Raw genomic sequence first — 15,334 nt, forward strand, 5'->3', positions numbered from 1 at the left:
CTATTGTTGGTGGGGTTCAGAATGCTCTTTGATTGTAATAAGTTAGCTATAAATCTCAGCAACTACAACTCCCAAATGTCAAGATCTATTTTCCCAATCTCCACCAGAGTTCACATTTGGGCATATTGAGTATTTGTGCCAAGTTTGGCCCAGAGCCATAATCGTTTGAGTCCACAGTGCTTTCTGGATATAAATGAACTCCTAAATTCAAGGCCAATGCCCACCAAACCCTTCCAGTATTTTCTGTTGGTCATGGGAATTCTGTGTGCCAAGTTTGATTCAATTCCATTGTTGATGGAGTTCAGAATGCTCTTTGATTGTAGGTGAACTATAAAGCAACTACAACTCCCAAATGACAAAATCAATCCCAACCCCACCAGTATTCAAATTTGGGCATATTGGGTATTTTTTTCTGAATTTGGTCCAATGAATGAAAATGCATCCTGCATATCAGATATTTACATTACAATTCATAACAGCAGCAAAATTACAGTTATGAAGTAGCAAAGAAAATAATGTTATGGTTGGAGTTCACCACAACATGCCGAACTGTATTAAGGGGTCACGGCATTAGGAAGGCTGAGAAATACTGCTCTACAGGCAGTCCCCTAGTTACAAACATCCAACTTACAAGTGACTCATCATTACAACCAGGAGTAATGCAACAGAAAAGGAACAAGCACCATGGGGGTGTTAAGCCTTCCCTAAGCTATCAAAAGCTTAAAAAATACATACATTTGGTTGGAGTTTCACTTAAAATGTATCTGTTCTGATTTACATACAAACTCAATTTAAGAAAAACCTACAGAAGCTCTCTTATTTGTAACTTGCGGACTGCCTGTCCTTGTGTCTACATGGAAGGACACAACTCTGCTCCCTTCTGTCCTCTCTCCAAACAGAGTTAATTGGGTGCAAATTACCTAGTATATTAAACACAGGCTGGATTTACCCTGCCCTCTAATCCAGTGATTAACTGCATTGATATGGATTATAGGGCAGTGTAGACTTTTATAATCTAGTTCAATGCAGTTAATTCACATTCTGAAACTGCATTATAGGGAGGTTTAGATCCAGCCTAAGTTTTCAGTAATTGAATTAAGCTAGAGACAACCAAGGAAAGTGGTAGGAAGAAAAAAAACCAGGACATTTTAAAAAGCTACTGAAGAAAATGGGATGACAGATGACTAACTGTAGCTGCCCCTTTAAGATCAGGACAGTTGGATGATATGTATCACTTTGCATCAAATTATTTCCATGAGAACCATGTCAAGATCTTTGCACATGTTGACCTGTTATACATTTGTTTTAACAAGCTCCAATCAATTCGCTAACTTTTAAATTATGTGTCCTGGGAGGACATTTTCTTCCATCCTTTGAAATATATATCTCTAAGGAGCATTCTGAAGTCTGGTGACACGCTGTTCATTCTGAGAGTAATTAATGGAAAGATTTTAATCACCAGTCCCTTCTCCAAATGTACTTGAATGAAAGCGAGGAGCTTCACTCCATTTGCCTCCCATTAGGTTTGCATGTAGTCATTCAGTATGTCTTTCTCAGCTATTTTTCAAATCAGAAATGTTTTGTGTGGCTTAAGGTAAGATTCAAAGATTCGCAAGACTCCCAGATTTCTGGCTGATTTTGCTACTTGGGGTGTGTGTGTGTGTGTGTGTATTCCTCTCTCATGTTATCTTTTACAGAAATTGGGTATAGTTTGCCATCTAGTGGGGTTCTTGTACAGCTACACCAATGCTTGACATGACAAAAACAATGCCATGGTACTGTAAATTACCTACATATTTTCAGAAATTGATTTTTTCACTGTGCTCATTAATCTAAATATTCTTTCTTTCTCCTTCTCCCACATCAGCTATTCAGATACCCTAATTTCAGCTGATAAATAATCTACAAAGACTGAAGAATTTCAGCTAATTTACTCCATCTCGTATCTTTTAAAATTCTATTGGTGTAATTGCTAAACTCTGTGGCATAATGTAAAAATAAACCACGTGTAGTTTACATTTGACCAGCCCACACACTGCCTTGCCAGAGAAAGAAAACATGCCACTCAGATGAACAAGAACAAGTAGTTTACTCTTCGGGGTTCAGAACAACATATGTACAATGTGGTCAGTTGCGTCAACTCACATAATGTCCTTTTATGAAACATTTAAATGGTTTTTCTTTGTCCATGTAGATAAACTCTTTCAGCAGCAAGAGCACATTCCAAACTCTGTCTCTCTTCTTCTCTCTTCTGCTTTCTCTGCAACTGCATAACTCAAGCCTGAACAAAAATGTAACAGTAACCAAAAGTCCCAGGCTCAGCCGTGTCCCTGGGTATAGCCCGACCAATCAGCTTCATGCATCTTATTTTACAGTTGACACACACACAAACACACACCTCACTGATTCCTTACGTGCTCCAACAAACTCCACAGAAAGTAGCCCTTCTCTAACAATAGTTATTCTTTACACACTGTCAATAGGCAAGGCATTAATCTTTCTGCAGTAGGTATTGAAGCCCATCATTCATAACTGCAGGGTTTGGATCCAGATGGGACATTTTGTGATGGAAAGGCTTCTTCTGTTTGTAGAAGGAACTGGATCCAGTGGAGGAAGTGAACCATCTTCACTCAAATTATTCCCTCTGCAGATACATGTAATCCCTCCTGCATTTCTGGAGGGTTCCTCAAAGCTCCAGAGCAATTCTTCAGGGGTTTGTAACAGGTTGTTGCAAATATGACTTTCCTGACCCTTACCTTCAGCCTGAACACTCAGGACAATATTGGATCCAACTTAGGCCCCTACTCCACTTCCATATAAATCCAGATTATCTGCTTTGAACTGGATTATATGACAGTGTAGACTCATATAATCCAGTTCAAAGCCAATAATGTGGATTATATGATTTGATAATCTGGATTATATGCCAGTGTAGAAGGGGCCATTGTAACATTATTTAAATCAGTATTCAGTATACCAAGAATAGGGAACGTGCAACCCTTTAAGATTGTTGGGAATTGCAGTCCAAGAACATAGTCAGGACCTCACCTTCCTGATCACGCCAATAGATCCCGACAAGTAATTTAGAAGTCATGCTTTTACAGAAGAAGAAACTGTTAAATCAGTTTCAGTGAGCTGGTGTGTGAATTGGCAATGTAGATAGACCTCAGTTAGCTAAGCAGATGTGTTCCTGGGACACTGGTTTCTTAACAGCAAATTTGGTACCAGCAATCGAAATAACATGGAAAGAACAAGGATCAATTCCTATCTCACAAAGTTATTTATTCAAATTTAACAGTGCACATGTATGAAATGAAACCATCAGATCACGTCGGTCTCACAAAAGCAAACAAAAACATTTTAAACCTTCTACACATTACTTTTTCTTTCACCAGCCTGTGTTTTCTTTATGATTTTCACTTTTGTGGCTAAATTCAGAGATTTATGCCTTTTAAACATGCAGGGGGTAACTGAGTAAGGACCCTTCCACACAGCAGGATAAAATCCACATTGAACTGGATTATATGGTAGTGTGGACTCAAATAACACAATTCGTGACTTCTTCCCTTCTATTTGGGAGTATGTGATGCATAGAGAGGCTGCCACATGCTCACACGGAGTTTCTCTGAGAGCCCTGCCTGTTGGGCCACTCAGAGTAGAACAACACTGTGGGCTCTGAGAGGTGCTGCCTTGCCTTGCCGCTTGCTCGCTCGCAGCTCTACTTCTTTTGCTTTTGCTTGGCTTCTGGAATTAAATCTTTTTGATTTTTCTTTATTTTCTTGATTCTTTATATTTAGTGGGACTGGGAGTTGGAAAGTGAGAGTGGGTGGGTGCGCACATTTCAGGACTTGGGAGAGAAAAGAAACTATCTCTTGGGTGGGCGGGTGGGTGTGCTTTTCTTTAGGGCGGCTCTGAGCCTTGAGTCACCCTTTAGCTTCTTTCCTTCTCTCCTCTCCTTATATTTTTTCTCCTCCCTCCCCTCCTTCAGATATCACTTTTGATAATAATAATAATAATAATTCCAGCAAGCAGGAAAGCCTCATTTTCAGAAAGCTACCTAAACTTATCGCAAATTCCTTCATTCCTTTGCAAAAAGGTTTTCTCTATTTATATTTCTCTCAGCCTTCTTAATTTCAATTAATAATAATCAAAATCATAAATTATGTTAATATTATTTATTTATTTGAAACATTTATATTCCATCCTTCTCACCCTGCAGAGAACTCGGGGCGGAGCACAACATGTATACGGCAAGCATTCCATGCTGGGACATAGATAACTATAAATATACACAAACATTAAAATCAGTTATATCTACTTTAAAATCAGCAGTTTAAAGCTGTCTCAAAACACCATGCTGGCTCCGATCAAAGGAGTAGTTTTCCTATTATTGCCCTATTGCACTGCCCCAAAGGCTTGGTCCCACAGCCAGGTCTTTACAGTGTTCCCTCACTTCTCACAGGGGTTACGTTCCAGGACCTCCCACAATAAGTGAAACACCATGATACAGGGACGCTATATTTATTTTAATATTTATACATTATTTTAGTAGTTGTAAACTCTTTTAAGTCTTTATAAACTTAAAATAAAGTGAAGGAAAGGCCCTTCAAGGCTGGATGGAGGGAGGACTGAGGAGGGAAAGTGGTTTGGAGAGCGGCGGCAGCAAAAATCCACGAAACAGCCAGAATACAGCGATATATATTTTAAATTAATATTTGTTGAAAACCGCAAAACAGCGAGTCTGCTAAAAGTGAACCGTGAAGTAGCAAGGGAACACTGTACCATTTTTCTGAAGGGCAGGAGGGAGGGGGCTGATCTAATCTTGCCAGGGAGGGAGTTGCATAGCCAGGGGGAAATCACTGAGAAGGCCCTCTTTCTCATCCCCAACAAACACACCTGTGACAGTGGCGAGACCGAGAGCAGGGCCTCCCCTGAAGATCTTAGTTTTCGTGGTGGTTCAACTTGCCAGCCATTTTTGGGAGGCACATGAAAATGGAATCAACCCCCTCCCCCCCCCCCCCCCCTGAATTTGGATAGCAGAAATGTATCGAGGTTCATCCAGTATTCACATGCCTAATGACAAAGGCATCAATGTAAGGATAACAGAGAATGCTTTGAGCAATTCCATAGTCCCAGTAAAGGCTTTTGGCTTCTTTTGAAAAGATCACTGGTAAAACCCAGGATTTCTCTTTATAACATTTTGAAGTTATTAACTCTCCCACTTCCACCTGTTCCATCTTTAAAAACAGATTGTAGCCTGTCTCTGAGGCAATAATATAATTTGAGGGCAGTAAGATTAACCTTTCAATACAATCCGAGATGGTAAATATGATGAAGTTATTTCTTTTTCTTGATATATTTCAGGCAGTCTTGCCAGCTTCCCCGACCTACCGGCCCTGCTCAGAAACATACTTTCCCAGTATGCAATTAAATTATAGGATACGAAGAGACACAGAAACAGAGACGCTTAAAAGGTGGCAACCTAACGTTCTTAATCATATTGATTTGTCAGCTATGGCTGCTATGCCCTGCACACTTATCTGGGAGTAAATCCCACTGAATACTGTAGGATTTACGTCTAAGGAAACATGCTTACAATTGCACCATGTTTAGGCAGCTGAGCAGCATGGGGGAGATATTGCCAAAAAGGATTCACTTTGAGAAGATAATCTAATGAAATATGCTGTTAACTTCAGAGCAGAATATTTCTCTGTAACCAGTAAAAGGCTGCAACCCTACTAAAAATACCAGAGACTTAATTGCATTCCCGATGCTGCCAGAATCATTGTCTAACACCCACGTAGCCTATTCTTTAGTTTGAAGGAAGAAGTGATCAAACATGTGACAAAAAGGTACCACTGCACACACAATCCCGCTTGTCCTTGTGCTATGAGAAGCTGAGTTTGAGAATTCTTGCCAGAGCTCGGGTTGTTAAAGGCATCTCCAAATGCACATAAAACAACTATATTCTGGTCTTATAGCACCAAGATGGCCAGGGGTGTTGACACAATCACCCCTGAACATCCCCTCTCACCTCGTACAGTCAATCCAATTCCTTGGTTCTCTGAGGAGCTGAAGCAGATGAAACAGATGAGATGGAGACTAGAGTGCCACTGGCGGAAAATTCGGAGTGCACCCGATCGAACAGGGGCTAGAGCCTCACTTAAGGCCTACTCTGTGGCTTTGCGGGCAGCCAGAAAGGCTTTCTCGACTGCCCGCACTGCATCTGCAACAAATAGACCAGCTGAGTTGTTCAAGGTGGTCAGGGAGCTCCTCCATCCCCATGGGGAAGAGGAGACCCCCCAACCATCTGAGTACTTGATGTAGCGGGTTTGCACATCATTTTGCAGATAAAGTCATTCAGATACGCTCTAACTTTGACGCCAGCCTTAATGCAGTTCTAGGGGAGGTAACCGGGGCTCCTGTCTGTCCAGTATTATGGGATTCGTTTCAGCTTGTTCAGCCTGATAACGTGGACAAGATCCTGGGAGCAGTGAGAGCAACTACATGTGATCTAGATCCTTGCCCATCCTGGCTTATTAAATCAGAGTGGTTTGTGAGGATTATAAATGCCTCCTTAAGTCAAGGACAAATTCCACCTTACCTAAAATAAGCAATAGTAAGACTTGTTCTGAAAAAGGCTACCCTTGACTCTCCAGTGTTGAGCAACTATCAGCCAATTTCAAATCTTCCCTTTCTGGGCAAAGTTCTGGAGCGAGTGGTTGCTACTCAGCTCCAGGGATTCATGGCCGATATTGATTTTCTGGATGCATCACAGTTAGGTTTCAGGCCTGGTCGTGGCATGGAGACAGCTTTGGTTGCCTTGGTGGATGACCTCCATGGAGAACTTGACAGGGGGGAGTGTGTCCTTGTTGGTTCTCCTGGACATCTCAGCAGCTTTCAATATCATTGACCATGGTATCCTTCTGGGACGGCTCTCTGGAATGGGTCTTGAGGGTACTGCTTTGCAGTGGCTCCAATCCTTCCTGGAGTGTCGTTCCCAGTTGGTGAAGCTGGGGGACTCCTGCTCGGACCCCTAGTCCTTCTCGATTCCACTCTGATGCTTGATGCTCAGGTGTTGGCAGTGGCTGGGAGGTCCTTTGAGCAATTAAATCTTGTGCGCCAGCTGTGCCCGTACCTCGTGAAGTCTGACTTGGCCATAGTGGTCCACACCCTAGTTACCTCCAGATTGGATTAGTGCAATGCACTCTACGTGGGGGTGCCCTTGAAGACACCCAGAAATTGCAGTTGGTGCAAAGGTCGGAGACGAGATTGCTAACCGGAGCAAGCTACAGGGAGCAGTCAACCCCCCTATTCAAACAGCTCCGCTGGTTGTGAACGAGTTTCCGGTCCCAATTTCAAGATGCAGGTGATTACCCTAAATAGTTCAGGACCTGCCTATCCTTTGCAATCGCATCTTCCTCTACAAACCAGCACAAGCCCTAAGATCATCCAGGGAGGCCCTTCTCTTGCTTCCACGTGTCTCAAGCACGATTGATGGGGATGAGGGAGAGGACCTTCTCGGTGGTGACCCCCCGGCTCTGGAACTCTCTACCTAGAGAGATCAGAGTGGCACCTACGCTGTCCATCTTCTGCAAGAACTTAAAAACATGGATATTCCACTGTGCCTTTGATTAGGCAGTTCCAAAGAATTGACCAATGTTACCTACGTTTCCAACACTTTAGCATGGCCCTCTGATCTATAATTCTGACATTTTAACACCCAAGAACATTATTCTCCCAGCCCTGCCTTTTTGAATTTTGCACTTTCTCATCACTCTATTGCTCAGCATGGTACTGTTTTCATGATGTTATGTTTTATTGTGATATGTTCTTATTTTTGTTTTGATTGATGGTTTTAACTTTGTGTTCTTTGGGCTTCTCCCTTTGTAAGCCGCCACGAGTCCCCTAGGGGAGATGGAGGCAGGATATAAAAATAAAGCAGTTATTATTATTGCACCTTTGTTTTAGTGACTTCACTAATCATTTAAACTTATATTTAGTCCACTATCCAAGGCATTTTGCACATATTCTTATTTATCTTATTTCTACCGCTTAGTGCTACTATCATTCCTGCAAATAATGGGCAGGTTCCTGTTGGTGTAAGGCATTCTTTGGAGGGCTGGGAGCAAGAGTGAGAAAGAGGCCAGTTGCCAATGAAAGTTGCTCTGCCAGTTCTCAAAGTGTTCACGAACAAGCAAGACTGCTTTCTCTCCTAATTGTCATGCCTGCTGTTGTTGTCTTCATCTCACCTCAAGCCAGTGGCTGAGGGTTGCCATGCTTCTGCCACCACTATGGATCTCAGACCTTATGGCCATGGTCAGCGGAGAGTTTAGCGGGGTAGAAAACTTCTAGCTATGTTCCTATAGCTGTATCTGGATGCATAATGCTGGCATCATTCTCTGCAAACTCTGAAGAACCTGTGAAACAAGGGTTTGTGATTTTTTTTTTTGTTTATGTCCATAGCATGCTGGGATGCCAGAAGTAACTCTATGCCTACAGCCAAAATATATCTATGCAGTACAAATGTCTATTGAGTGCATGCTTTTCTTCTTCTGCACCCATGTACACTCCTGCAAGTATAATAGGATGTCTGATTCATCACTTTAGTCAACAGCAAATGGTGGTCTACACAATGCAATCTAGCCATTTTATAATGGACAGTGATTATTTATCTTTAATACCAATGTACAAAGAATACAACAACTCATGTCTCTCCGAGAAGATGCAGCAATGAAAGGGGGGGGGGGCTATATTATATGTCTTGTTTCGTTCCAAAAGGACACTTCCAGGGAAAATTGCAAGTTAATGTTTTCCTGCTAGTGATGCTCCACAGGGGAAAGAAACAACAGTGGATGTTTTACCAGCTGGAGACAAACTGGTCAGCAATTATTTTCTTGGAGCAAGGAAATTCAAAGGGACGCACCCATTATCTATTATTCTGATACCATTACTTCAAACTCCCATGTCAAGTCCTGGTTAAAGTGTTAGAGAAAAGAGAATGGGAATATAAAAAACCATATATGTTTTCAGCGATTTGAGGAGCAAGGAGGAGGAAGAGGAGGAAATAAGCTGAATCAACAATTGCAAGCTTTGGATGTATTGAAACAGCAAGATATATTGTCAAAGGAGGAGAAGAGAAATGAAGAAGATCATGTAATGTGGGACTGCACAATCTCAACATTTGATGAAGCAGATAGATGAAGATCAGCTATTACAACTGAGAATACTGGAAGCATGAAAACAGAAATTCAACTCTTGCCTCTTTTCTGAGCTATAGAAATGCAGATTAGAAGTATCTGGAGGTTGTGCCTGTTACACCACTGGAAACAGCACAACATCCTTACCATTTTAAAAAATGGCAGTTCACCATAGCCTCCCTATATCTAAGTGGGGCAAATGTTGCTAACATTTGTTATATTTGTACTTGTAGTTTTTGGGGTTTTTTTTTAAGAACTAAAAGCCCTTCCATACAGCCATATAACCCAAAATATCAAGGGTTAATCCACAATATCTGCTATGAAATGGAATATCGGAGTCCACACTGTCTTATAATCCAGTTCAATGTGGATTTTATACAGCTGTGTGGAAGGGCCTGAAATGATATTTTTTGCATCCTACAAAATTCCCTGTGAACTCTAGGGAGAAACCACAAATTTTGTGCTCAACGCGCACAAATTTCTATTCTGCTGTGTCCCAGAATGGGTCAAGAAAAATTCTACCCACTTCTTCAACAAGTGTGAAAAGGACCAGGAGGAGATAGTCCTTGTCTGGATACAGAGGCAACACCATCAGAACCCCTTGGGATAATCTGTTTGATTCTTTTGAGGACCCAGAACAGTCCATGTTTTCATTCAGATACTGGCTAAAGTGATAAGAGAGAGAGAGAAAAAGAGAGATGAATGATTAATACAAAAACGAGATTTACACAACAAACTGGTGCATATCTTGGATGCCTTCCAGTTTGTTGTGCAAATCTGGTTTTCGTATTAATCGTTCATCTCCTGTTTCCATTTTCTCTCGCTATCAATTAAGCCAGCATCTGAACAAAAACATGGACAGTTCCAGGTCCCCAAAAGATGCAAACAGATTAGAGGTGATAATCCTTTTAAAGGGAATGAGAATAGTGGGAAACGAACTGGAGATTACAGGCACCATGAAAGAAATGTCCTTAGCAATTCATTCTTTAAAAAAAAAATCATAAGTTGGTTTGGAAAGGGATTTAGTCATCACATGACTGACTTTGACGATTTCATCTTCCCGTGAGGAGCTATCTGTCTAAAATTGCTCCCACGTGAAAATCTCCAAAGTTACCATGTTGTCAGTGAAAATGTTCATTCTAAAGGGTTTCCTTTCATGTGTAATGAGACATTCAAGTGGGCAAAACCTGAGACAAATAACTTCTCAAGTAAAAATGAAGCAATGAAGTCATTGCTTGCTGGCTCCTATCACTTCAAAATAAACATTTGACTCAGCCCTAATACTCCCACAGAACAATCCTAGAAACAAAACAAAATGTAAACCTAAGAGAATACGATGGTACTTTTCATCTCTTAGGTTGTCACAGAAATTCAAATACCATCAGCCCCTGAATTTCATGGATCTAACTTCTGTGGATCTGATTACCAGTACTTGCTAATGTGTACCTGCTGCTTAGTTTGCAATGTAGCTGCTACTTAGCTAGTTTAAGCAGCACTTACATTGTACTTAACACCGTCCCTTCCATGACAGGTTGTTCATGTCATATATGCTGACCTTGTTTTACCATTTCCTTGGAAAACAAGGAAAGAGGATGAGCTGCTGCCATTGCCAGCCAAACCCTGCCATAGCTGCTGCAAAAAAACTTCCCCAGTGCCATCATCCTTCATTTTCTGATCCTTAAAAAGAACAACAGCGCAAAAGAGGACAAGGGAATGTGAGAATCTTCGTCTGTGGCATGCATGTTCAGTAGGCCTGGAGTCACTTGTAGGTTTTGCATTTTTTTCAGGGATCCTTCACCCCTAAACCCCGCAAATGGGGAAGGCTGACTGTATAAAAGCTCTGCTCCTTTTCCTCTCTTTGAGGCTGGATTAATTACTTCCGTAAACACAATCAATGCTCTAAAATGAATTAGACTCCTGTTGTATTTGGCTTTGCTTTTGCAACACAGCTTTTCATTTAGCTAAGAGCTGGCCTTGTCCTCTCCAATGTGGCATGTGTTCTGAACATACACTCTCTCTTCACCAGTGATTCCCAGCCTTTTTTTGACCAGGGACCACTTTCGCCAGGGACCACTCTCCAACATTAGCACCAAAAGGGTTACAAATCAGTTTTTGGTCAACTTTAGATTCAGTTTGGGTATTTGGGGGGCTGATTCAGAAAATTGCATTGGATAGACCACATCAGCTCTAGTTTCAATACAAAACATATGTCATCTAGTAGTTGCCATCTGCTTGCCAACAGAAAACCATATTTAATAATCTAGAGCTGATGCAGTCTATCCAATGCAATTTTTTGAATCAACACCCCAAATAATCCCAGGAACAGTCCTAAAACGAAAACACCAAGAAAAATATTTTTCCCCCGTTGGGCTGTGTTATTATCCATAGTAGTAACAGTGAGGCCGCAGACCATATTTTAGTTCTTGTGGACCACTGGTGGTCCATGGACAACAGGTTGGGAACCACTGCTCTATACCCATAGATAGATGCATCCAACTATATGTATTTAACTCTTTTGTGCTTCTTCAGCTACCATAGCTCCATGCTATTAAATTCTGGGATTTGTAGTTTAGAGACACACTTAAAATTCTCTGCTGTAGTCAGGTATGTGCAAAAGAGCTGTCTAAAGAGAATTCTAAGTAGCTCACCAAACTATAAATCTCAAGATTTCATAAGATAAAGCCATGAGTTATACATTGGAGAGTGTGATAAGCAATGAAATAAAAGCATACAAAATGGTGCAGAAAACAGCATTTTCTATACCAAGAGCATTCTCTATACAGAAATATTAAATCCTGACAGGAAATCCTGATTTTGCCCCCAAAAATATTGTAGTTGAGGACTTATTGTATACAAAATCCAATGTGTATTTTTTGTGTATAAAATGGTTTTTGTGCACATAAATTCCTGGTGTCTGCAAAAAAATATTATTACGTCCAAGTCATGAAGACTCTTGTCAGTCCAGGGTTCTCTTCATCGTGGTTTCCTAAAACTCAAGAAATGTGCCTTTACTTGTTTTTCAGTATTTTCAATACTTTCCATCATTACTTTATACATAACTACAGAAAATAAATTGAAACTTTTGATCTTTGGACAAAGGTCATCCTTTTGCTAGAGAGCATGAGGCAGTTGCCTTACATACTGGGGAGCAAGAAGAGGTATCTTTAAGGTGTTGATGGATCATATGCCCTTCACTGTGATGTCCCATTTATCTTTGATTCGTGAATCAGAAACAAGTGTCAGCAATCTACTAGAGAAACACTCATAAATTAGGTATGAAGTGACACATGTCCATGGTAGCTTGGTGGTTACAATATCAAACAACGTGCTGTCACAATGTAATCAATTTTTTCTTTGTTGCAGCTCTTATTTCCCCCCCCCCCCCCCCATTACTGCTACAGATTCAGTATATACTGTGACAGTTTTATAAGATGTTCATCTTTAGTAGGGAAATATCAGCAGGATTGCGGAACTCTTGTGCTACAATACCACATGCACAGATGGGCTGGCTGTCACATGTAATGGCAATGTGTTGCCCTCCTTGCCTATAAAATCAACAACTACTAATAACTATTAACTACTGACATACTACCCTTTCCTTTACAATCAATGGACAGGAAACTTCACAGGATCTGTTGGATTTTCCACTTCTCATGTCCATCCCTAGATAGGTGTTGGTAATTCAATGTCATGATGCAAGATTGCTTATTTCTCTATTCTGCTTTTGTGCATACTATAATACACAAACTTGCTGGATTGTAACTCTTCCTGTTGTTAGAGAAAACATGAATTGAATTTCAGCAACACCCCTACGGTCGCAAGTTGTTCACCCTGCTTTATGGATTAATCTGCTTGCTATAGATGAGTAATTCTGCCTCCATTTGGGAGATTGCATTGCAGATAAAACTAAGCATGATATCAGCCATATATATAGTAATAGCATTAATGGTTTTTAGCCTAAATAAGGTTTTTAGCCTAAATAAGGTAAATAGGTGTCCCGGTTTTGATCAGTGAAAGGAACGCTAATATGTACTGGAAGAGCATCAGATATTTTCAAAATAATGCAATGACTTCTCTCATTCAAAGTCTAAACTAATACAATAAAGTGTCCTTACTAATAGCCATTTGCTTGACAGGGCAATGCCTGGAAAGTTTATTTTCACTACAGCTCCCAAAATTCCCCAATCAGTATGGCTGTATTCTAGTCCAAAAACTAGCTTTCCCAAGTTTTGATCGTAGTGAATAAAAGAGCTCCATCTGAGCAGGCAGAACTAAGAAGGAAAATCACTTTCAGCTTCAAAATTCTCTGTTCTTCAAATGTTTCTGTAGTTCCATTTTGCAGCCATGAAGCTCCACGTTCCATGTTTTTAGTTGAGGGCCGACTTACAAATGACTCATAGTTAAGGACAGGGGTGAGACAACAGGACGTGAAAAAATTCCACCTTTAGAAAGGGAAATTTACTCCTGAAAGTGTTATCATGGGGAAAAGGTGTGTCAACTGAAGATTTACCAATCCTTCATTCCCACAACAAGCCAAAATCCAATTGTAACAGGGACACAAAGTGAGGTGAAATCTTCTGAACAGGGGCACAGACTGCAAGACAAACACCTGGGGGTGTTAACCCATCCCTATGATATCCAAAATTTTATTTGTGTGTGTGTGTATTTGTGTGTATGGATGAAGTTAAACTTTTAAACATACCTGTTTTAACATACATACACATTCAACTTAAGAACAAACCTACAGACCCCTGTTCGTAACCTGGGCACTGCCTGTATATTTAATACCTATATGATTGTCAGTTGATAATTATTTTATTAAATAGGTTTTAGAACACTGTTTTCCAGAAGCCGGTTACCTTAATGCATTCTGTATCACCTGTGTAAGGAGTGTTCTGACTTAGATTTTAATTATCTAAGTTTCCATCTATCTTGATTGGTCCTCTAAAGCATCCAAATACATAAGGAATGCTGCATACATAATAGCCATGCATGACAAAGCAATGTAGAGGCTGCTCTTTCAAAATCTGTCAGCCAATTCCTACAACAACAAAATGAAAATGTAATAATGTAATAGTTATTTCCTCCCTTTCTAAACCAGCTGACTACAGTTAATTAACTGGAGGGGAAAGGCCATGGTTAAAGCAATTTAGATTCTTAACAAGTAGCGAATAAGGTCTCTGGATCATTTCTCGCTTGAGCCAATACTCTCATAGCTAGGAGGTGGAGTGTCACAGACAACTCCTGCTTCATCCCAGGATCCCGACTCTTGCCTTGGTAGAATATTCTGGAACAATATACTATCAGAGGAACTGTGTCTGTGGCTTCCATGCCACGTGCTGTTTTCATCCACCACTTGATACAATGAGGAGCTGCTTTCCTTCGAAATAAAAGATTCTGTGTATCTTAGAGCATTTTCAGCAGGCTGGCAATTCAAGGCTTCTTCATAGGTGGGAACAGTGCTGGCTTCCCAGGTGCTGGAACAAAATCAAGTCAAAAATAACAATGATCAATTGTTGTCATCTGCATCTGTACAAAATGCCTGCAAAAACATGAGTGTGCATGCACATATGAATGTCATATAATGAATTGCTCTATCTAACTAGGGACAGAGATTTTCTCAGTTCTTATCCTGAAGACAGCACCCATTTCTGAAAGAATTGTGGCTATCTACCACCATCAGGTATGCTGTAAAGCCTACTGATTAAATAATTGAAATGCTGCATATTCCTAAGATAGGCTCTTGCAGTGAGCAAACAAACTATTATTGGACAGGAAATGGCTATGCTGCAAACGGTCTTTTTGGAGCAAAGGTGACCCATTTAACATTTCTATGGTGTCTTTCTTAAGCATTTACCTCTCTGAGACTGTATTCTCTTTTGTCAAAGCAAACTCTCTCAGGAAGTCCAGATACTCATTTGCGTGAAAGGTCTCTTCCATTATAGATGAACCTCTGGACCCTAGGCTTATTTCTGCACCCCATGTGTTGCCTTCAAATTGATTGTCAAGCTATGGTGACCCCATGAGTTTCATATTTTTTTACACAAGCAATACACAGAGGTGATTTTGCCAGTTCTTCTGATATATATAGCTTTAAGCATCTGGTGATCTCTCCTCCAAGTACTAAATAGGGA

At 40.6% G+C, this 15,334-nt stretch overlaps 1 protein-coding gene across 3 annotated transcripts in view; it reads right to left on the reverse strand.

Moving 5' to 3' along the window:
- TMEM61 (transmembrane protein 61) overlaps positions 1-15,334 on the reverse strand; it is a 179,612-nt gene that overhangs the window by 138,792 nt on the left and 25,486 nt on the right. For 2 of the 3 annotated variants that reach the window (XM_060773571.2, XM_060773572.2), the window contains exon 3: positions 10,191-14,677. In XM_060773571.2, the coding sequence (XP_060629554.2) occupies positions 14,386-14,677 (292 nt within the window). In that variant the 3' untranslated portion in view covers positions 10,191-14,385. Of the gene's footprint in view, positions 1-10,190; positions 14,678-15,334 lie in introns of those variants that run through there. The other variant, XR_010909865.1, reaches the window with a different exon arrangement.

This window comes from Anolis sagrei, chromosome 4 (assembly GCF_037176765.1).
Source record: "Anolis sagrei isolate rAnoSag1 chromosome 4, rAnoSag1.mat, whole genome shotgun sequence".
NCBI classification, from domain to species: domain Eukaryota; kingdom Metazoa; phylum Chordata; class Lepidosauria; order Squamata; family Dactyloidae; genus Anolis; species Anolis sagrei.